The sequence below is a fragment of the Artibeus jamaicensis genome, unplaced genomic scaffold (genome assembly GCF_021234435.1).
Source record: "Artibeus jamaicensis isolate MK-2021 breed Jamaican fruit bat unplaced genomic scaffold, CSHL_Jam_final contig_786, whole genome shotgun sequence".
In the NCBI taxonomy this organism is placed as follows: Eukaryota; Metazoa; Chordata; class Mammalia; order Chiroptera; family Phyllostomidae; genus Artibeus; species Artibeus jamaicensis.
Genome location: NW_026521971.1, coordinates 5,175,839 through 5,200,272, shown reverse-complemented (window position 1 = coordinate 5,200,272; position 24,434 = coordinate 5,175,839). Strand labels below are relative to the sequence as shown.

The following is a 24,434-nucleotide window of genomic DNA, read 5'->3' as shown; positions in this document are numbered from 1 at the left end:
TGTCTCATCCCCTGCCAGATGTCTCCTGTGGCCCAAGTGACTTAGAATTATGCAGGGAAAGGAACACTGGGAAATGTAGTTTTTTCACTAATTACCACACCTGTTTTTGAGGGAAAAATCTAGCATAAGATGGAAGGGATCAGAGGCTCTACCTGAGAAATATGTCACCTGAGAAAAATGTCACCTCAGATCTTCTCAAAGCAGCTCTTGATATTAAGTAGGCAAAGACTTAGTTTTGTGTTTGTTTTTGTTTTTTTCCAAAGAAACAGTGATCTCAATACTTGACACTGTAAATTTACATCCATTACATTACTTAATTCTCACAGTTAGTTCTACGTTACTCTTATTTTGTAAACACTAAAACAGAGAAGTTAACAGGCTTACTCAAAACAACAAAGTAAGTTGCAGATCTGGGACCCAGGTCTCCAATTCCTTGTCTCCCGCCCATCGCCAGTTCATTCTGCTACCCCTACAGCATTAGTCAGAGAAAACCCTTTCAGTCATCACCTTTGATGAAAACCTGAGAAGAGCCAGACTCTTCGATATTGCATGGGTGTAGCCCTACTCTTTCCTGGTGGGACACTGGGAGTCAAAGGCCCATAAAGAATTAGACCTGCAAGGGAGCCAAGAGCTGGCCTGCTCCCCAAAACAAGGAGAGAGGCAGACAGATGAGACGTTCAAGAAGGAAGGGAGAGAGAGAATCCCTATGCAGCAGAACTACGATGGGAAAAGAGGCGCACGAGCACAGTGAGGAGAGGGCTCCTTCACTTTCAAAAGGAAAAGGACTTGTCTAGTCATTAGTGGCTCAGGGTTGAGTCAGTAACTTGAATGTGGGCTGGGGGAGAGACACAGGTTCCACACCTCCCAGTCCAACCTCTACAAACCCTCATTTTTAGGACCCAAATGGCCTTCACATTCTCCCAGCATGATTGAACTTCAGACAAATCTTCCTTTCTTAGAGCATTTACTAAAGAAGAAGAAAAAAAGATTCATCATTGTAAATCCTTTCTCCACTTCTTTGAGATGTGAATCTCTAAAAGGCTCCTTACTAAAGGTACAGGACAAGTACACTTTGGAGGTGGGGGAAGGAAGCTTCTCAGCAGTTGTACAACTGAGTACCATCTTTCTCAAGGACCTGAGAGCCCCCAGTACCCCTGAAATGTAAATATCAAGGACACTAGCACCGCTGTCTGCTAGTTTTTGTGGGAGGATGGGAGCCTACATCCCCATGGACACCCTGCTTCAAGGTGTAAAACTACCTCCTGTCCTGGAGAAACAGGTTTACTTCCCCTTTGGGTAAGGCCAGTGAGCAAACACAGCTGGCCTATGATCCTCCCCACTCACCATCCCAGCTCTGTAAACATTCCAGCCCTTTGACATTGGGGGAAATAGAGGCAGTGGGAAAGGAGAAGAGCAAATAGGATATAGATGGACTCCGTTAAAGGATCCCTGGTCGTGAGTCTCAGGAGTGAGTAGGGCTGTTGTGGACAGAACACTGCAGATGGACATCACTCATTCATAGAGTTGCCAGGGGTCTTCAGGAGTCAGAGGCAACTCAGTGGCATGTAACACAGCAGAGCAGAATTCAGACTGGGTTCTGGTCTCTCTCTCTCTCTCTCTCTCTCTCTCTCTCTCTCTCTCTCTCTCAGCAGTAATCTTGAATAAATTCATTCTTGCCTGTTTAACTTCTTTGGTGCAATTTTGGCTTTGATAGTCATAAACCCAGTTGGAAGGGACTGACATCTAACTTTGGTTTGCCTATGGGGAACATCACTTCAGGAAGCAGATAATTGTTACATTATCCCACTTTCAGATTTGATTTCTTGGTTAAGGTGCTGAACATCAGGTGTGCCCATAAAAGAACACTTTTCCTTCTATCCCAAATAATCTTTGGGGTGATACTTTGAGGCCACATAAATACCCTGTTCCCAACAATCTTTCATCCCATGGTTTCAGTATTCACTAGTCCTCCTAGTCTCCATCAATTATTATGTTGGAGTGAAAATGCTGATTTTCTAATTGCGTTATTCCATCTACACTTATTATCTAACATTTTTAATTTTATTTATTTATTTTTAGAGAGAGGGGAAGAGAGAGAGACAATCATCAATGTGTGGTTGCCTCTCATGAGCCCCCTACTGGGGACCTGGCCAGCAACCCAGGCATGTGCCCTTACTGGGAATCAAACCTGTGACCCTTTGGTTCGCAGGCCAGTGCTCAATCCACTGAGCAACACCAGCCAGGACTATTATGCAACATTCTTTTATTTAAAAAAAAACTTTCTTCTCTCCATATCTCCCTCCCCTCCCTTCTTCTTTCATCACTGTGAACTCATGAATTCAATTTCTACTTATCAATTATTATCATTGCTTATGATGTGTGACTTGTCCCAAGCCAGCTTTTGTATTTTTCTTTTTAATGAACCCATTCATCTTTTTTCACTTAATTGCTTTTTGACATAAGACTGTTCAGGCTTACCTTGTAGATTCCCTGCTCTGGACCTGGAAATAGCCATTTCTCTAAGAAGCACTTTAATGGTGAATGGTATTTAGAAATCAAGACCCAGGGGCCAACTGTACTCACTGCTACTGACATGGATTTGCCTAAAGCCTTTCAGTAAACAGAGCTAGGAAGTGTGCATGTGGGGCCAGGTTATCTACCTGCCAACCCACCTATTTTGCTATATGTATGTATGTGCATATGTATACACATGTGTATATATTATAACTATGGTGAACTCATATTCATACCTCTCACTGAAATCAACCCTATACTGTTTGACCTCATTTATAAAAGAAAAACGCCCTGCTTACCCAAACATAAATATATTTTTTCATTTGCTTTATCCTATTATACACACAAAACAGTTTCAGAATTATGCCACCAACACTACCCCAAGAACAAAGTGGTTAGAAATATTTTGACTTTGTATTTTATTTAGGGTGTACAGTCAAAGCTCTGTGTTCAAAAGTTACTTGACAATTCTCTTTCTCTGTGTAATTTTTATCAATTTGACATATAGTTGGGTTATTTTTCCCTGCTTGTATTCAAATTTAATGTTTGCCTTTGTAGTTTTGCCATATTTGTAAACATTTAAAATATTTAAAAATTGAAACCAAATAAAATGGTCTACTAAGAGAATTCTCATATTCATCCCTATACCCTCCAAACCAGCCCTCTATAGCCTGTAAATAAATATTTTCACTAATTTCTGGTTGATACATCCTGTTTCATTTTGTAAAAACAGCAATTTCCCCTTTCTCACACAATAGGTAGCCTATTGTATGCACTCCATTATATTCAGGATTCACAGAGAGCTTCCTTATTCTTCTTCTCTGGCGTCATTGTACTCCAGTGTGTGCAGTACTATATTTAACTCAGTCACTCTCCTTTGAGTGATCATGTAGAGCGACTGAAATGTTTTGTTATTACAACTTATTCCTGAAAAAAAACCTTGCACATATGCTTTTATATATTTGTGGAAGTATGTCTGTGGGGCTAGTTTCTAGAAGTGGAGTTTCTGGGTCAAAAGGTAAATGCATATGTAGTTTTGTTTGATATCATCAAATCCCTTCCAAGGGCCTGGCATCATGTTGCATTTCCACCAGAATGTATGAAAGTATCTGAATTTCCACAGCCTTGACAAATGCGTTACCTAGATTTTGAACTTTCTACCAATCTGAGAGATGAGAAATGTCCTCTCAGTAAAGTTTTCATTTACACTTTATTATAAGTAAAGTTGAATACCTTTTTCTTGTACTTAAGGGCCATTTTAAATTTTTATTTTTACAAATTGTTTGGGTTTTTGTCCATCTATATCGTATCTTGTGGGTTTTTCTTGATTATTAAGAATCATTTATTAAAGAATTTCACCCTTTGACCATAATATGTCTGATTTTTCTTTGGTCTTTTGATTTTGCATGTGTTATTTTGCCATTTAAAAAATACATATCTTAATTTTTATGGAGTTGAAATTATCTATTCTTTCTTTGGTTGTTTCTAGATTTTAGATTATAGTTTAAAAGGTTCTTCATACCCACATCAAAAAATAAATAATCCATGTTTTCTTCTACTATTACAAGGGTTCATTTTTTTACACTCAGATCTCTGATTCATCTGGAATTTGTTCTGGCAACTGGTATGAGATGTAAAACTAATTTTTTTCCAAATGGCAATCTAGTTGCTCCACAACCATTTATTTTAAAATCCAAAGACTATATTTTTGAGGACCATTTCTATAGTTTGTTAAAAGTCCTTATTTTCCAAACCAGAGGGAATTCAAGGCACACTATTAATTAGTTTTATGAGTGATGGATCAGCTAAGAAGCAAAACAGGGTAATGGGACAGCTCAGAGGCTGGCAACCACAGGAAACCACCATCAGTCTTAGGCTAAAGCATCAAGGAGAGAAAGGCATGCTCCAGAAGCCCAGGGTTTAGAGCCACCACGCAAGTGCAGAAATCACAGCAGTCTGTACAGAGAGACCAAAAACCCTCCAGCAGCTGCACCTGCTGCCTAGGAATGGAGAGAGGTATAAAAATACCTCCTTTCTCCCTGTCCTCCAATCTTCCGCCAGAGGTTCCCATTAGCCAAACTCAGATGAAAGCCAGCTAATGAGGAGCCTGAGAATGCAACCTGCCAAGTTTAGCCCCATCGAAAAATAGAACAAATACAGGAGAGGCAGAAGGATTGTTCAGAGGGCAAAGGGCCGGCACAGCACACAGAAAAAACTCTAAGAAGAAATCTTTATCTTCTCATTAAAATAAGTTCTTAGAATATATCATGTAACTTATTAACACTCCAATGGCCAAATTTCTGTAAGTAAATTTAAAAGGTATATATAGATTTAAAGACAGATTTAATACAATCTTATCAGTTCAAGCCTAAAAATAATCTGATCAGTGTGATTTTTATTCTGTACATTTCAGATAAAGAACTATTGGTGAAATCAAGAGTGTAGGAATGACATTAGAAAATTAAAAAAATAAAATTATAGCTTTGCGCAGTGGCAGTATCGTAGCCAATGAGGTTTATCCGAGGTGCGATTATTGCTAATTGAAAAATAAAATTATCCCTGAAGAAATCAGAAGCACTAAGAGACTTAAATAGAGAGCAAAAGGTAATGACTGAAAATGATTGAATAAAAAATTATTTAAATGGTAAGCAATTTAACTGTTTTTTAAAAAAGAAAATTTGTGAGCCATACATAATGAATGCAGGAGTTTATATACTCAAAGGAAGCTAAACTTTATTTTTTTATCTTTTATAATTTCTCTAGGCACTGCATTTTAGTGTTTTCAAAAATATGAATTTTAATAAATCTAACATTCTGTTTTATACCTTAAGAACTCTGTTACACTAATTATTTACACATCCTACTTTAGCAGAATCTAAATGTAACCACAGGCTTGCAGGTTTGTTTCCATAAAACAAATACTTTGATTTTTGGAAGGAATGTATTATTCTCAGAATTAGTCCAATGAAACAAGGTAACTTTCTTATAAGGTGGCCAATGGCTCAAAATAAGACAGTAGCTGACTTGCAATTCAGGTGCTCAAGAAAAAATTCTCCCCTTGGCTGGTTCCCTGGGCCCTTCAGTGTTTCGCTTACTTCCCCTCTTCATCCCTCCCTTCTCCTACTTGCCAGTGTCCTCCTCTGCCCTGTGCAGCCTTGCTACTTTGAGAAAGGAGAATCAGAAGGGAAAATAAATCAGCTCAAACAAAAACACCCTGGTGCACAGGAGGATAAAATAAATAATAGTGTGCGAGATACCATCAGTCATTGTGGTTCTTTGTACTCCATCTCCAGTAAAACCATCCTAACCAAACACACTCGGATAACTGGTTCCAATGACTATTACATGCCCACCAAACCAGAGCATGAGTGTGAGTGACAGGACACCTGTGACTGACGGAAATTCCACTGGTATTAAATGTAACAGCTGGTGATGCACTATTTAACCATGCAAATAGTAATTGTTAAGGTTGTTTGTTTCATTACACAGTGTTCTTTCTCAGAAAGAAAATTTTCTGCTCTTAGGATGAGGAATTGTTGTCCTTCATCTGATCACATGGTCTCCACCGGTTACTTGGCTCAGCTTCCAGCAAACCTGGAGCCAGTCTGTAGCCTGTGGATAGGACTCAAGGAAACATCTGCATGTTAGTTTAAATCAAAAAATTTATGTCCCTATCCTTATTATTGCCTTATTCTTTTTTATTTATTGGGATAACACTGGCTAATAACATTATATGAATTTCAGATTACAACACTATAATTCAATATAATGTTGTATACTCTCCACCCAAAGTCTTGTTTCCTTCCTTTATCATATATTCAACCCCCCTTTACCCAGTTCACCCTCCCCTCACCCCACTTCCCCACTGGTAACCACCATTTTTTGGTCTGCATCTATGACTTGTTCGGTTTTGTTACTTATTTCATTTGCTACTTTTTTGTTTTAAATTTCACATGAGTGAAATCATAGTTTTGTCCTTTTCCATCTGACTTACTTCACTTAGCATCATACTCTCAATGACAATATTTCAATTTCTATAGCTGAGTAGTATTTCATTGTTTGTGTATATACCTGACTTCTCCTTTATTCATTCAGCCATCAATGGACACTTAGTTTGTGTCCACATCTTGGCTATTGTAAATAATGCTGCAATTAACATAGACATACATATATCTCTTCAAATTAGTGTTTTCATATTCTTTGGATAAATACCCAGAAGAGGAATTGCTAGATCCTATGGTAACTATACCCTTAATTTTTTAAGGAACTTCCATGAGGTTTCCCTTAGTGGCTGCACCAATTTCAACCTCACCAACAGTATAAGAAGGTTCCCTTCTCTCCAACTCCTGTCCAACACTGGTTATTGCTTGTCATTTTGATAAAAGCCATTCTAAGAGGTATGAGATAATATCTCATTGTGGTGTTTAATTTGCATTTCCCTAATAATTAGTGATGTTAAGCATCTTTTCATATGCCTGTTGGCCATCTGCGTGTACATTCTTGTGATACTAAAACCAGGCAAGGAGAAAGAAAGAAAGAGAGAAAAGAAAAGGAAAAGAAAAGAAAAGAAAAGAAAAGAAAAGAAAAGAAAAGAAAAGAAAGGAGGGGAGGGGAGGGGAGGAGGGGAGGGAGGAGGGAGGGGAGGGGAGGGGAGGGAGGGGAGGGGAGGGGAGGGGAGGGGAGGGGAGGGAGGGGAGGGGAGGGGAGGGGAGGGGAGGGGAGGGGAGGGGAGGGGAGGGAGGGGAGGGAGGGGAGGGGAGGGGAGGGGAGGGGAGGGGAGGGGAGGGAGGGGAGGGGGAGGGGAAATTACAGGCCAATATCTCTGATGAACATAGATGTACAAATCCTAAACAAAATACTAGCAAATTTAATACAATGATATATTAAAAGGACCATATACCACAAAGAAATGGGATTCATTCCAGGGATGCAACAAGGATGATTCAACCTCAGCAAATCAATCAATGTGATATAGCACATTAGAAAAATAAAAGATAAAGTCATTTGATCACCTCAAATAGATGTAGAGAAAGCATGTGAAAACACATCAATTTATGATACAAATTCTCAACAAAATGGGTACAGAAAGAAAATGCCTCCACGTAATAAAGACCACATGTGACAAATCCTCAGCTAACATCATACTCAACAGTATAAAACAAAGCTTTTCCTCTAAGAGCAAGAACAAGACAAAGATGCTCACTCTCATTACTTTTGTTCAACATAGTAATGGAAGTCCTAGCCAGAGAAATTAGGCAAGAAAAAGAAATAAAAGGCATGCCAATTGGAAAGTAGGAGGTAAAACTGTTTTGTATTTTACATATCCCTGGAAGCCATCTGTTGCAGGCTAAGTTCTCTAGAAACAGATCAGGGATCGGGTTTGGGGTGCAGTATGTTTGTTTGTAATCTACACTGTTGAAGAGAGGCAGAAGGAAGTAAGACTGGGCAGAGGGAAAATACAGGCTTGATCAAACCTGTGCCAAACTGGCAAGGCACTCTAAAGCAAGTACTGTCCTGTACTCACTGGTATATCCATCCCCCTTCCCCCGTCCTAAATTAGTCACCAGCACAGGCTTCCCAGCAAGGATTTAAGTTCAGACAAGGTGGGTCTCTAGAGCTGAGGCAGGTTCTGCAGGAGGTGAAACATGGATGTTGTCTGCTGATTCTGATACTCCAAGCTGGGCAGCAAGTTTCCCTTGAGAGGAAAGCTGGATAGCATTTCTACCTCTTTATCTACTTTGATCCCCTTCTGTCTAAGGATAGAAGGGAAGCTCTTCCAGGTATCTGGTATGTCTCCCTTCTTAAAAGAATCTTAGAAGTGAGCTACCATGCCTAAGGTAGAAGTAGGTCTCAGAGTCCCAAATGACGTTCACTACCTTTTTCTTCTACTATGCTTTGGAGATTGCATTAACCATCAGCAAACACCTCTGCCAGCTCAGCTTCCTACTTGTTAGACCTTCAGTCTTGAGGACCTGAGCTTGTGGTCACCAAGCCATTTGGCCAGGGTCATTATACCAGCCCATTTACAGTCACAGCTGTGCCAGAGAGTACTAAGATAGGTCCAAGTAGATCAACTGAGTCCCACCAAAATTCCTCCCTGCCTCCACTGTACAATAGCAGCCCTTCATCCTCCAAATGACCACAGTCAACCATCCTGCCAAGACAGTGACTCCTCTTTTGTTTTTGGTCCCTGAACATAAGGAGGTTGAAGTTTCCAACTGACAACTGAAGCTCACAACTCAATGGACTCCTCTATGTCCCCTTGAGAAAGTGTACCCCTTTGGGGAAGCAGGCCCTCTAACTCAGCAGCACACAGAATTATTATTATTCTGTGGAGAAAGGAAACACAATGACCCACAGTGAACCCCTGAGAGGGATGGTGAGTGGGGTCACTACTCTTTCCACCCCTTGGTTCCTGTGTCCATGCATTCTCCTACCTAAAGGTCACTGATTCAATGTAATACTGCATTCTAGAAAATGGCACTCTATCCATATAGAGTATTGCCTCTGAGTATCTATCGGACTAGCAGTTTCTGAGGACAACAAAATAATATATGACCAGAGAATCTTGTGGTCATAGAGCCACTCATGAACCTCCTTTGCTATAAAGCAGGTCCCTTGGTCTGAGGTAATGTTACTCAGGATCCCATACCAATAAATCAAATACTCTGCAAACTCTGCAACATTCATGCTAGCCAAGACCATATGGACAAAAAAGGCAAACCCATACCCAGAATACATTTCTGTGAGACATGTGAGAATAAACAACTAACTCTTCCAGCATGAAATGAACCCAATGTAGTCAACCTGCCACCTAGAGGCTAGTTTCTCTTCTTGAGCAATAGTGTTATATTGGTATTCTTCTGTTACTGGCATACCATATTCTTAGCAAGAACCACAGTAGACAAGCCTTAGTAACTGGGATTTGAGACTACTGGGGTGTACAAATCCTTTCTCTTTACTACCATCGCTTATATGCCCATTGTGCCAGCACTGAGGAAGCTGATAACAAAGGCTGGCTACAGTCAGCTGGATATGTTACTTTGTCTACTTGGTGGTTTAATACCACGTACATGGTAGATGCTATCTGGTTGACATTGAGATATGGTACAAAGATCTTCACAATTCATATCCACTCCCCTATGTCCATCTAAATGCCTCTAATCCAGACTTTCTTGTTACCCATTTTCCATTCTTTATCCTTCCAAGGTCCTGACCAGCCAGCCAAGCCATTCATTGCGACCCATGAATTTGTACACATTTAACTTCAGGTTAGTTCTCTTCCTGTGCAAAAAGGATAACCAAGTCCACCAATCCTGTTTTCATTGAGATTTCCTGTATGTTTCAAGGCCATCTCATCTGTATACCACAGTCAGGCTTTTTCCTCCTCCCTCACTGGGTATAGTGACTTCTCCATTCATACACAGCTATGAGCTGAGGAAGGAATGCTGGTACCACAGTGGTGGGTACCATCAGAAGACCTGAGCTACCTGCTCATGCTCATTCAGCTCTCCTGTGCTCTCTGGCCCTACTCAGTCCTAGATCTACCACTTATGTTTCATGACGAACTATTCCTGGGCCTACCTGACCTATGACATAGAGATTTGCTAGAACCCAGCTCATGATGAAAGTCCTGGTAGAGTCACTTAGTTTCTCATGGCTGAATAGTCCATGTTTTCCAGGGCCCAATAGCATGCCAGAAGTTCTTTTGCAAAAGGTACATAAATTTCCACTGTAAATGGCAAGGCCATGCTCCAGAACCTCAAAGGCCCATATTATACTTCTCTCACTGGGATTTTAACAGAAACTACACATGGTATCTTTTCCCACTCGTGATAAACATTGTACTCTCATATCTGCCAGACTGTATGATCCCAAAGTGGGACTGCTTACACTAAAACCTGGTCCTGCTGGAAAGTCTTTTCCTGATCTGGCCTCCACTTAAAAATGGCAACTTTTCATGCTTCCTGGAATACAAGCTGGAGCAGAATCCTCAAGTGCAGAAGCTGCTGCCTCCAGAGCCCAGAGGAGCCTACCAGGCATGATGCTTCTTTCTTTGGGAAGGAGATTGCAAGACACAATAATTTATATCATACTTTTGAGAAGATGTACCAGCATGCTCTTGATTCCTGGACACCTAAAAACTGTAGATTAAAAAAAAACATAAATCTTTATAGGTTTCATCTTCTGCTTTCTGCAGTATATGTGTCTTACCAGGAACTCCAGCACACTGGCCATCTCCTGCTCATCTGGCCTGGTCAACATAATATTATCAATATAATAAATTAATGTGATGTTCTGCACTATATTCAGGCAGTCCTGATCTCTTCGTTCTGTATTATGGTGAAGAGCAGGACTGCTAACGTAAGTCTTTGAGCAAAACTTTAAATATATACAGCTGTCTATTTGATGTCATTGATATCTGATTCTTTTTCTATGCTTTTGGATAGAAAATAAAATGTTTTCTAAAACAATGGCAACACACCTTAGGCCTATTAATGTATCCTGAAAAAGATACATCTTTTCGTGGCTATAATTGGGGCTACCAGTTGCTTGAGCTTGCACTACTCTACAGTTATCACCCTGGATCTATTAAATTCTCCAGGTGCTAGACTGACCAATTAAATGGAAGTACCTTGGGGACTATCACCTCTGTATCCTTTAAATCCTGAAGGGTAACATTAATCTCCACTATTTTCCTCCTCTAGGATGCCATACTGCTTTTTACTTTACCTTCTTAACTATGTGGGGTGTGGAGGATAGTTTCAAAAAACTTCCATTTGGATTTCCTTGCTGTGATAGTTCTTATCCTATATGACTAGGATCTGATGCAGAGATTGCATCAGCTGCCATGTATGCCCAACTCATTTAACATCCTGAGACCAGGGAAATGGTCATCAGGTGGGTACATGGAGTCAGTGGACCTCCTGAAAGCTCAACCTTGGCCAGAACTCCACACACATCACTACATACCACCTCTCTGACAATAGTCCCATGATGAGGTTTTTTGTTTATTTGCTTTTGGTTTTGTTTTTATTTTTTTTATTTAATTGTTCTTCAAGTACAGTTTTGTCTTTTACTCCCATCCCAGCCTACCTCCCCAGTGCTCCCCACCTCCCTCCCATTTCCACACCCCTTAGTTGTTGTCCACGTGTCCTTTATACTAGTTCCTGTAAATCCTTCCCCTTTTCCCCTGAAATTTCCTCCCCTCTCCCCTCTGGTCACTGTCCGCCATGATGAGGTTTTGAGTCTATGGATATCAATGCCAACTCAGATCCTGGAGCAACTTAACCCCAATTATGGGTCTTGAGGGCAGTAGAGAAGGTGGTGTAGATCCTGGGGAAAGCATATAGTACTTCAAGGGTAAGAGGCCTATATAATGCCTTCCAGTGCAAGATGATGTCACAAGTGAGCCTTGTCCGTAGATTCAGAGGGTTCAGGGGTATATTGGTAATCAAAAGCCTCACAGACATCCATGAAGATATCCTCATCCTATCAGAGTCCTAGACTTTCCCAATCAAGATGCTGAACTTGGCATGACAAACCTATTTTGGTTGGGCATTTAGTCATCTCTGAAATTCCTAAGCCTAGAAATATTAATTCCTAGGCTTAGACCTCAACTTTCTTTACCCACCCACTGGAGTTAATGAGAGCTTCTTTGTATACAAACCAAGAGGTCCTCTGGTTTTTACTACTGGACTGCAGTGGCCTATTACATATCCTCAGGTACTCTGTACCTCTCTGGCATCAGTGGCATTTAACAAGAGCCATCTAATACCATTGTGCTTATTATTATTAATTCTCCTTAAGTTATAAATGCATGATATACCCAACATTATAAAGAATTCTCTTCTATCAGTAAAACCTCTCAATTCAGCACAAATAAACATTTAGGATTTGGACCATCACCTTGGTTCAGGAGCTGTTTGTGTTCCACCTATGACCAGTGACAAGCTCCTCACTGTCAGGTGGATGGTGGTGATCCAGCTTCTCTGGAAGGAAACTCTGAGGGGGGATTTGATGTGAAAGATACTTATTAGGGACCAACATTCATGGGAAAAAAAGACAGATGAAGTAGAACTGGGAAGAGGCAGAAATCAAACTATGAGGATTTGGCCAATATGGCGGTAAGCTCTGGAACAAGTATGGCTCATAAGAGTGTCCCTAAAATGGCCTGTACACTCCCACCTTACTCAGTCACTGGAGACAAGCTATCCAAGAAAAGGGGGGCCTCAGGTAAAGTGGATCTCTTCAGCTGAGGCAGACCCTAAAGAACATGGCAGTAGAACCTATCAGCTGGCTGTTATCCCTGTGCAAGTCCTTCCTTAAAAGGGGAGTCTCTGTGTACAAATAATTATTTCATATTAATTGCTGTTTGCTTTTTAAAGAAAACTTGAATAGGTTACTAGCCAATTATAGCTGATATAAATCTTGTAAAGCTATAATCATTGAAACCCACAAAGCTACAGCCCAAACTGGAAGATCAATAATTTTCCACAAAACAAGAAAAGAAGAATAGGATTAAATTAGTATTCTTTTTTTTTAATTTTTTAAATTTTTTTTATTGATTATGCTGTTATAGTTGTTCTATTCCCCCTTTCATTCCCCTCCGCCCTACCCCCCCATCCCCACCATTACCCCCCCTTTAGTTTATGACCATGTGTCTCAAGTCCTTTAGATTCTATATTTCCCATGCTATTCTTGCCCCCCCTTCTATTTTCTATCTACTGTCTATGCTACTTATTTTCTGTACCTTCTCCCCCCTTCTCCTCCTCCCACTACCCTGTTGCTAACCCTCCATGAGATCTTCATTTCTATGTTTCCACTCCTGATCTAGCTGTCCTTTTAGTTTGCTTTCATTTTAGGTGTGGTTGTTAATAACTGTGAGTTTGCTGTCCTTTCACTGTTCATGTTTCTTTAACTTCTTTTTCTTAGATAAGTCCCTTTAACATTTCATATAATAAGCGCTTGGTGATGATGAACTCCTTGAATTTGATCTTATCTGAGAAGCACCTTATCTGTCCTTCCATTCTAAATGAAAGTTTTGCTGGATAGAGCAATCTTGATTGTAGGTCTTTGGATTTCATGACTTGGAATACCTCTTTCCAGCCCCTTCTTGCCTGTAAGATCTCTTTTGAGAAATCCGCTGACAGTCTGATGGGGACTCCTTTGTAGGTGACTGTCCCCTTAGCTCTTGCTGCTGCTTCTAGGATTCTCTCCTTCATTTTAATCTTGGCTAATGTAATGATGATGTGCCTTGGCGTGTTTCTTCTTGGGTCCAACTTCTTTGGGACTGTCTGAGCTTCCTGGATTTCCTGGAAGTCTATTTCCTTTGCCAGATTGGGGAAATTCTCCTTTATTATTTGTTCAAATAAGTTTTCCACTGGTGGTTGTGCCTTTTCCCCTTCTGGTCCCCTATAATTCGGATGTTGGAGCATTTAAAGATGTCCTGGAGGTTCCTAAGACTCTCCTCATTTCTTTGAATTCTTGCTTCTTGACTCTTTTCTGTTTGGCCATTATTTGCTTTCTTCTGGTCCACTCCATTGATCTGAGTCCCAGTTTCCTTTTCATTGCTATTGGTGTCCTGTGCAATTCCATTCATTTCAATTAGTTTTGCCTTCATATATTTGTCTAATTTGTGGCTATAATCAACCAGTTCTATGAGGATCCTGATCACCAGTGTTTTAAACTGTGCGTCTGAGAGTATTGCTATTTCTTCATTGCTTAGATCTATAGGCTCTGGGGCTTTGAGATCTTCTTGCGCCATTTTTGGTCTGTTCGCGCCCTTTAAGTGTGAGAAGCGGCGCCTTGGATTCCTAGGTCGCTGGGTTGTGACGCTGTATGTGGGGGCGTGGTCAGAGCGGGGAAATGGCGATCCCCTCTGCTGTTTCTCACAGCTGGGTGAGGATCAGCACCTTAGGTGGTTCACCTGGGCCGGGCCACTCAGAGTCGCTGGGTTATGACGCTGTATGTGGAGGTGGGGTCAGAGCAGGGAAATGGCGGCCCTCCACTGCCGCTTGCCAAGGGGACCCGCCGGGCCCCGGTCCAACTGCCCACTCCCTCGCCTGTCCACCCGTGCACAAATGCGCGACCTCAGCCAACAAGCAGCACCGCTCCCCTGCTGTCTCCCCCGCAGGCGCTCGCCTGGTCACTCACCTGGTCGCTCCGCTCGGTTGCCCACTAGGTCCAACCCTGCGCCTGGATTCCGCGCGTCTGGATTCTGCGCGCCTGAGTCTGTCTGACCAAGTCCTCCTGTGCAACCCCGCTTCACCAGCCGCTGATTTCGCCCCTTACCGGTCAGGCTGAAGAATTTGTTGTTAACGGACTTCCGAAAAGTTCAATTTTCTGTGTTCTGGCTGTGTTTTCTATTGCTAATATTTAGTTGTCTCTAAACTTGGTTGTGTGAGAAGGCATGGCCCATCCACCTATGCCTCCATCTTGGCGGAAGTCCTAAATTAGTATTCTTATCATCATTTTGAAACACAGTGCCATTTCTAGTCACTCCTCACCTGATAGCAACTGAAGACACAATTTTTTTATGACTTGAGAACAGTCTAGAACACAAAATTTTTAGCAGATTTTGGGCTTGCTCTGGAGAAGTTTTGCAGTAATAACGCCATCAACCAAAATGAGAGTTATTCTCTGCTCTTTCTGAATATGAGCTTAACACAGCAGAGATTCTGGACATTTCAAGCAGTATTTTTTCCTATGGAATGGATTCGCATCACTTTCTTAAATCAAAAATGGAAGGGTGGACTTATGGCCAAGATGGAGGTGTAGGTAGACACACTGAACCTCCTTGCACAACCAAAAGAAGGACAATGACAATTTAAAAACAAACAAAAAAAACCCAATCAGAACTGACAGAAAATCAAACTGTATGGAAATCTGACAACCAAGGAGTTCAAGAAGACACTCATCCAGACCGGAAGGAGGGGCCAAGACAGGCAGCAGGCCAGAGAGAACTAGTGGAAAGGTGGTAACTGTAAGACCAGGGTGGACAAGGCTGCAGCTGGCCAGCAAGTCAGCGACTGGTGGAGCAGGTGGTCCCACATTCATGCACAGATAAACTGGGAGGAACATCTGGGGAGCAGGATGGACTGCACAACCCAAGGCCCTACTGCAGGGAAATAAAGCCTCAAACAACTGACTGAAAACACCTGTAAGGGTTGAGGTGGCAGTGGGAGAAAGTCCCAGCCTCACAGGAGAGTTTGTTGGAGAGACCCACAGGGTTCGAGAACATACACAAACCCACCGACAAGGGAATCAGCACCAGAAGGGCCCAAGTTGCTTGTGGGAAGTGACTGAAATCCACAGAGAGCAGAGCAAGCGGCATTGTTCCCTCTCTGGCCCCTCCCTCACATACAATATCACAACACAGCAATGTGGGTTGCTCCACCCTGGTGAACACCTAAGGCTCCACCCCTCACTAGTAATAGGCTCATCAAGACAAAAAAAAATGGCCCAAAAGAAAGAACAGTTCAAAGCTCCAGAAAAAAATACAACTAAGCGACAAAAAGATAGCCAACCTATCAGATGCACAGTTCAAAACACTGGTAATCAGGATGCTCACAGAATTGGTTGAATCTGGTCATAAATAAGATTTAAGAAAAATGAAGGCTATCTTAAGTGAAATAAAAGAAAATGTACAGGGAACCAATAGTGATGGGAAGGACACTGGGACTCAAATCAATTGAGTGGACCAGAAGGAAGAAAGAAACAAACGAACAGAAAAGAAGGAAGAAGCAAGAATTCAAAAAATGAGAAGAGGAAACTCCAGGACATCTTTATGTTCCAACATCTGAATTATAAGGGTACCAGAAGGGAAAGAGGAAGAGCAACAAGTGGAAAACTTATTTGAACAAATAGTAAAGAAGAATTTCCCCAATCTGGCAAATCAAACAGACTTCCAGGAAGTCCAGGAAGCTCAGCAAACCCCAAAGAAGTTGGACCCAAGGAGGAGCACACCAAGGCACATCATAATTACATTACCCAAGATTAATATTAAGGAGAGAATCCTAGAAGCAGCAAAGGAAAAGGAGACAGTTACCCACAAAGGAATTCCCATAAGACTGCCAGCTGACTTCTCAAAAGAGATCTTACAGGCAAGAAGAGGCTAGAAAGAAGTATTCCAATTCATGAAAGGTAAGGACCTACATCCAAGATTGCTCTATCCAACAAAGCTTTCATTTAGAATGAAAGGGCAGATAAAGTGCTTCTCAGATAAGGTCAAATTCAAGGAGTTCATCATCACCAAGCCCTTATTATATGAAATGTTAAAGGGACTTATCTAGGAAAAGGAAGATAAAAAACACGTACAGTGGGATGACAGCAAATGTGCAATTATTAACAACCACACCCAAAACAAAAACAAAAACAAACTAAGCAAACTACTAGAGAAGGAACAGAACCATAGAAATGCAGATCACATGGAAGGTTATCAACTGGAGAACGGGAGGGGGAGGGGGGAAAAGGTACAGAGAATAAGTAGCACAGATGGTAGATAGAAAACAGATGGGGGTGGGCATTAGAATACTATAGAAAATGTAGAAGCCAAAGAACTTATATGTACAACCCATGGACATGAACTAAAGAGGGAGAATGTGGGTGGGAGGGTGTGTGCAGGGTGGAGGGGACTGAAGGGGGGAAGTGGGACAACTGTAATAGCATAATAAATAAAATATATTTTAAAAAATGGAAGAAGCCTGCTTAGTAGATTGCTGTTTCTATTTAGGAGAAATAGCCAGGACTGTCCAGTAAGCAAACAAAGTAGCATGAACTATTAAAAAACATTCTGAGAGTGGAAAAAAGAGAATAAGCATCTCAAAGGATTCAGTCATTTGAAACAGACTTTCATACTCATAGTTGCAGTTTTAAAACAAATCTTCCAATAGACAAGAGCAGTGTGTTCCTCCAAATATGATTTGTGAATCACCTGCATCAGAATCACCAGAAGTTCTTGGGGGGGAGAATGCAAATTCTCTGGGGAGGGAGCAGCAGAAATATGTATTTTTATATTTTTAACAGGCTGGTTGGGTAGTGACGGAGCCCACAAAGTCTAACAACCACAGATCAATAGCACATTCACTTTTCAAGTTACAGAGTAAGCTGTTAAGCAATCATGAAAACTGACATATGCTGAGCTCTGACTATGTATCAGGCACTGCTGCAAACACTTTGTGTGAGCTGTCTCATTTTATCCTCACTACAACTCTACCAGTGAGGGATTATTATTACTTAATTTTACTGGTGAGGGACACACTTGGAGAATGGAATATTTGGAATTAAATCACAAGAAGTGATTTAATTGCCTAGAAGCTTGACTAGAAGTGGTATGCACTCTACTGTGAGCCCAGGAGAGAACAAAGCTCAAGACCTTACACATGAACTTTAGACATCTTCTAATCCAAGAGCTAATTGTCTTCTGAAGTTTATCTGTTGATAGTAAGGACCTTACTTCTGTGCCTTACATAGAAAAATATATTTATGTGTATAAAGATACAGATAAACATTTATCTGTAAATGTTATACAATGTGTATATCATTTTTTATGTGTATAATATTTTTCAGACTACAAGTATTTACCCAAACAGCATGTATGACAACTTCTAGAAGTGATAAAGTTCTCTAACACTGTAGACACTGAAAGTTGGAACCTTCACTAAACTTCATCTCATCCCACCATTGTTGAGGGACTGTCTGGCCTGAGTCTGACCTGTGTTCAGTTGATATACCTATAAAGTAATTTGTTCACTTCCTCCATATATCTAACTGTACCATCACTGACACACTTTTTAAAGCTAATAATTTGATTTTTAATGAGCTTATCATGAGAGGAAATAAGAATGTAGTTCATGTCAGAATTTTAAGAAGATATTCTCTGGATTATTACTAAAAACAGAATATAATACAACTTTATTTCCATTGTTACCAACTAAAAGCTACAACACAGTATTTTTAAGGCAGTATTTTACCACTAAGAGCATCTTTTCTATACTTCACTAGTTATGATGATAAGACTCCTAATTGAAAGGATAGTGTCATAGCTACTCTTCTAACTCTGTGGTTGTGCAAGACACTGTTGTCAAATTCACATACTTTGTTCTACACTTCAGTGTAATATTAAATAGCTCTTAACATTTTTCAAATAAGTTAATATATTTGTTGCTGATTCTAGTTTTTTTTTTAATTCCCTTGTCCTTCAAGACTGTAAAAAAATTTTAAGAAAATTTCTTTCTGAAATTTTCCGACATTTTCTTTCTGGCATTTTATCCAATGAAACACAATCATTAGCCCTGGCTAGTGTGGCTCATTGGATTGAGAGCTAGCCTGAAAAGAGAAAGGTCACCAGTTCAAATCCCAATCAGAGCACATGCCTGGGTTGCTGGTCAGATCCCCAGTTGGGGGTGTGCAAGAGACAATCGATGTTTCTTTCCCTCTCTTTCTCCCTCCCTTTCACTATCTCTAAAAAGTAAATAAATAAAATCTTTTTTTAAAAACACAATCGTTAACATTGAAAAGTTTGTATAGAGGTTTAGAGAAATAAAACTAGTTTGCTGTCAAGCTCCCTAGAGAGTTTTAACTAAAGAATTACTTTAACCTCTCTTGAGCAAGGATTGGAGGAAGAACACTCAAATTTATTATGCATCTCTTAAATGCTTCTGGGTGCTTTGTTTATATTATTTCAATTAATTATAAGCACAAATTTGGAAAAAGGCATTATTACCCACAGTTTACATAGAAGAATGAGATTTGATGAGGTTAAGTAGTATGCCAAAGGTTACACAGCTAAATAGACCAAAATTCCAGGGACTTTCCCCACACACCAGACTGTTTCCAGAGAAAATGTTAGTGGCATATTAACGAACCATGCAATTCAATTTGCATATAAATCTACAATGGCATTGTGCAATACACAATATAAGCCAATGTTTTAATCCTAAATATTGCATTTGCATACAGAGACAGCTTTTCTAGACTGTCAGTTGTTAATCCATGAGTTGATTTAAAAGAATAAGCACTGTGATTTACTGTTCAGCAACCCAGGTAGTTCCTGGGAGTAATCCTGGTTTCTCTCACACAGGCAACATAGGGTAAGACAAAAGTAGGTTTACAGTTGTTCATGGAATAATACATTAATTAAACAATAAGACATGAATAAACTGTGTTTCACATGATCGTAACTGTAAACCTCCTTTTACCCCGCCTTGTACACTTCAGTTAAGGAGGCTTCTCTCCAATGAGGCCATCACAATGCCTTAGTGTTTAAGAACAGCAGACTATTTGTTAACAGCAGTTGGTGAGAGTGAAGACTGTGGGGGGGAAGGGAGTTTATATTACAAATTTCCTTTCAAAAAATGGAAAGTTACAGAAGAAAACTAATCCTGTTCAAGTCTTTTTACTAACATCAGCCTCAAGCTACACCACTGACCTCTTCCTGACCCTAGACAATGCAAAAAGATATGCAACAAAAGGTAAAGTTAGAAGATGCATCACTCACAGAAGACAAGATAGGATGTGACCTTAAAGCTGATTAAGGGGAACTGCTGTTGTCATTTTTAGGTTCCTCTGGTTTTAGTTTTTTTAACTCCCTCCCTCTGTAAATTTACACACAGACACAACAGGTGAAAATTCTGTTCACTCCTCATTTTTCATTTATTTGAAAAGATAAATACTCTGCCTAAGGTGCCAGAACCCACTGCCTTACATAACTGGGGTGTGTGTGTGTGTGTGTGTATTATATGCACTGTTCTGGGGTGAGAGAAGGGGCAGGCAGAAATCCTGAGGAGCCAGGCAGAGTTGCTATCTCCCTTAGAAAGCTACTGTCTGGGAGAAGGGGTGGGGACTATAACCAACCCATCACCGCATGCTATTCTCACACACGGATCCTTCTCCGTCACGTTCCCTGGGAAATTTCCCCCGGATTCGGGGGTGGGGGAGAGAAAACAGTAAGGCAGTAAGGCGGGTCCACTCCAGAAGGCAAGTTTTTATCGATACAGCACAAAGGACAGAAGAGCGCGCTTTCACACCCGCCTAACTCCACTCACTGGACCGGCTCAACACTTCAGCACCACGGAGAGCGGCACCTCCTCGGCTACCGCCCATGGGGAGTCACATCCCCGCGACTCAACGCCGGATTCCGGTCATCTAGAGGAGGGACAAGCCTGCATATTTCACCCTCGATGTAAGCAGCTATGATGATTATCTCATACTGATTTTTCCAGCAGATGTTTTTTCTCACTGAAATGTGGAATTAAACTTTTATTCATTAGCTCTCTCCCTCTTGTGTATTGCTTAGGTTTTAGATGTAAATCTGAATCTGAAATCTGTATTTGTTAGGTTGGTAAAACAATTTCTTACTTCTCATTAAGAGTCTAAGTTTACAAAGCCATTTAGAACTAGACAACTCATCTCGGTAGCCCTGTTCTTTTGTGCTGGAGTGTAGTTAAATGGAGAGTATTGCGTTGGTCTCTTCTCCTGCTTCACTACAGGCAGCTTCTTAATTTGATTTTTTATTTTGTGGTTGCATTTATCTTAATATAAATTTGAGGGTGGTATAAGGAAGAAGGCTATATTCTAGTAAGTAGGCACCATTAAATAACAGGTAAGAAGAAAGATCGCTCTTTTTCTTTCCTTTTCTTTGTTGTAAATACGTCCTTTAGACATCCATTTCAACATAATGAATATGCTCTTAATAAAAGATCTAATCTGGGTAGGGTTTTTGACACAAGCTTTCTAACGCTGGAACATAGAATCTCCCTTTTCAATTTCAAATTTGTAAATTCACTTAAGTATGATTGAGTGGACATAGCCAAAATGCTCCTGCCATTAATTGTAATTTAAAGGTGTAATAGATTCAAGGTAGATTTTAAAGAGGCAATAATGATTGACCCTGTCTAGTAGCACTCCATGAATTTCTGCCTCAGAATGCCACCTGCTGGTGGGTCCTATCTTTGGAGCACTGAGCACACATCATATTTATGAATGAATTGACATTAAATCCATAATATTCATTATACATATGATTCAAACTCAATCTCTAAGATATTTTAAATATGGGCACTGTTCAATTATTTAACAACTTATACAGGTTCTATGTCACAATTATAATTTTATAAAAATTTCTTTCCAAAAACACTTGCTCCTGAGCTTAGGGGCATGTAGACTAGCTAACTCCTTCAGGCAGCAATTAACCCAGAAAAAATCAGAACTATGTGGAGCATCATTGATACTCATTGTAGATGCATGTGGCACCCTGCAGAAGAGCTGCCAGGATCTCTTGCTTAGGAAAAGCAATCAACATTTCTACCCAGATAAATATTCAGCATTTTACTTTTTTCAATATTGTCATTTAAGAGCCTCTCTTACTTTTTTCAGTTAGTAGATGTTCATTTCAGACTCTTCTGTGCCAGACATCAATAAAGCAATCAAAAGGTTACACATACCTATTTTATTACAAGACAACTCTTGGGGGAACAAAACATAACTATTAGAACTTATTTCAGCTCTACCTGGGGCTACGCACAGTGAGATACAAACATCCAGTTTCATAATCCCCCAGTTCCAAATAAACCTGTAAGGATTAACAAAGAAAGAAGAAATAAAAGAAGCACATGCAATGCACTAGTTATACTTGGATGGCTAACACATAAGGTGTTTGAAAATACTGAAAATAACCTCTTCTGTAAATGATTAGAGAAATTATAATTTGGTGAAAAATAAATTGCTCATAAAATTATTTAACATTCACAAACACTGGATAATATTTTCAATCTAAGATGAAAAAAAACCCAAATTAGCAGAATTGTTTGGAAAGTACATCTCAGTATGATGCACTGTAATGAGAAGCAGAACACTGCTGTTTCCTACAGGAGCTGACTGGGAAGGTAGATGAGCTTCTGCATACTCATGGTGTAAACAGGTGGATGTCTTTTTTCTTTTATTCAAAATACATGTGTGTACAACCAAATTACTGTCTCTAGCTGAGAGGGAAACTTGAATGCTTTAGATCTACAATTGTTATAATTGTAGTAAATTAGTATACTTAATATTATCCAATGTTACTAGGGCACTTGCTAGGCACTGTGACTTATATGCACTATCTTATCTCAACTTCAAAAAAATAAGAAAGATGATACTTAGAAATAAGTTGGACACTTAGAAATAAATCTGGAAACACATTTTAAAAATTAGGAGTATTAGGAGTATTAAGTGGGAATGCCTCAGTTTTCTGCCCCAGTCACCTAAGGGATTTAATACACCCTCTGATATTAGGTGTCTCATCTAGCAACTTATGGGCCATTATTTATAGTGGAGCTAACTGGAAACTAATTTTGCATTGAAAGTCAGTTACAAATAGGAAAGAGAAATTAAAGGCTTGTATCACTCCTGTATTTGTAAGAAGGAAGCCATTTGTAAACATTAACATCTCTATTTTACTGGCATTCTCTAATGACCAATCCAAAGTCAAGTATTTAAGAATTTTTCAAGTTGTTTGACCACACACCATAGATCAGGCATCAGGGGTACTGGATACCAGGTTCAGATACCATATAAGCAAGTTGTATCCCCTGCCCTTGAAGATCCTGCACTCTAATGGAAAATTTTACAATCTAAAGAAACACAAAAAATGCAGGAGGAAGATGGATGGCAGCAGTATACCAGCCAAAAGCATAGGCTCTGAAATCAGATGGGTTTGATTCCCAATAGTGCATCTAGCACTTTGTGCATCTACCAAGTTGTGTAGCCTTGGCACAGCAGTTTAATTTAGCAGTTAATTTAGCTAAGCCTCATTTCATTATCTATTACATAGGAACAATAGCACCTATGTCATGTAATTTATGATAATTTAAAATGATAATGCATGTAAAGTACTCAGTATGAGGCCTGCAATGTGGTTTATTGGGTCATAAATGTTAATTGTCATGATTGGTCACTGAGGAAAATAGCCAAGCTTATCACATGATTTGTATGAATTTAAAATAATAATTCATATAAAGCATTCAGCACAGTGTCTGGCAAATGGCAAATGTGTAAAATGTGTTGACAATCACTATTATATAGTCATTTAGAAAAAGAGCCTGAAAACTATCAGTGTGAATGAAGTACAGCCAAGTTATAATCATTTATTTAAATGTATTGATATGTAAGGTTTTGATCACTGTTGTCATGGACATTTGTATAAGGCTTTCTAGTATTTAAGGCATTTGATATACATTATTTCATCCTCACTCCGGTCTTGAAACACATGGAACACAGATTTCATGATTCTTTTTCCACTAGTAAGAGAGTTGAAGTTCAGGAGAAGATTCCAAATCAACTATTTTCCACTGCTGCTATGGGCTGAAATTCAGTCTGTACACTTGCACAGACCAGAGCTGGGTTATCCTGGGTAATCCAGGACTGACTGACTCCTGGATTTTCTTTGCTTCCATTTCCCCTTGTGAAATGTTACAGACTGAATTGATTTCAGACTTGAAGAATTTCCACAGAGACCTATGGTGCACATACCAGTTTAAAAAAAAAAGGACAACAAATATCTCTAAAAAGACATTTTGATGAAGTGGCCTTTTCTTCATCAGTAATTAACAACAATCCTATCTCTAAAAGGCTTTATGGTCATGCTTGTTTGCAGCTGGACTTCGAGGCAGAATTCATACTTTTCATGGATCACTGATGTCTGGCTTCCTTCAGACAGGCTGACGCATCTGTAAGAGCATCTTGGTAAAAATAGAAGCCCAGGGACTAAAAGGAAGTTTAATAATCAGTCTTCCTCTCCAATACAGTTTTGTTTCCACTGGAATCCTTCTTCTCAATGACATCAAATGTCAATGTATGCATTTATAGAAAATAAACAACACCGTATCTTAATTGAGGTGTTTGATGAGTCTGATCACTCATTATCTCAATAATATATGCAA

The 24,434-nt window shown here is 39.9% G+C and overlaps 1 protein-coding gene and 1 pseudogene across 1 annotated transcript in view; both read left to right on the top strand.

Moving 5' to 3' along the window:
• The first annotated feature begins 1,210 nt into the window (after positions 1-1,210).
• The window catches only part of TRPC7 (transient receptor potential cation channel subfamily C member 7), a 147,840-nt gene continuing 124,616 nt past the window's right edge, over positions 1,211-24,434 (top strand). The window contains exon 1 of the mRNA XM_053672760.1: positions 1,211-1,296. Within this exon, the coding sequence (XP_053528735.1) occupies positions 1,211-1,296 (86 nt within the window). The remainder of the gene's footprint in view (positions 1,297-24,434) is intronic.
• Positions 4,994-5,075, top strand: LOC119044174 (uncharacterized; annotated as a pseudogene).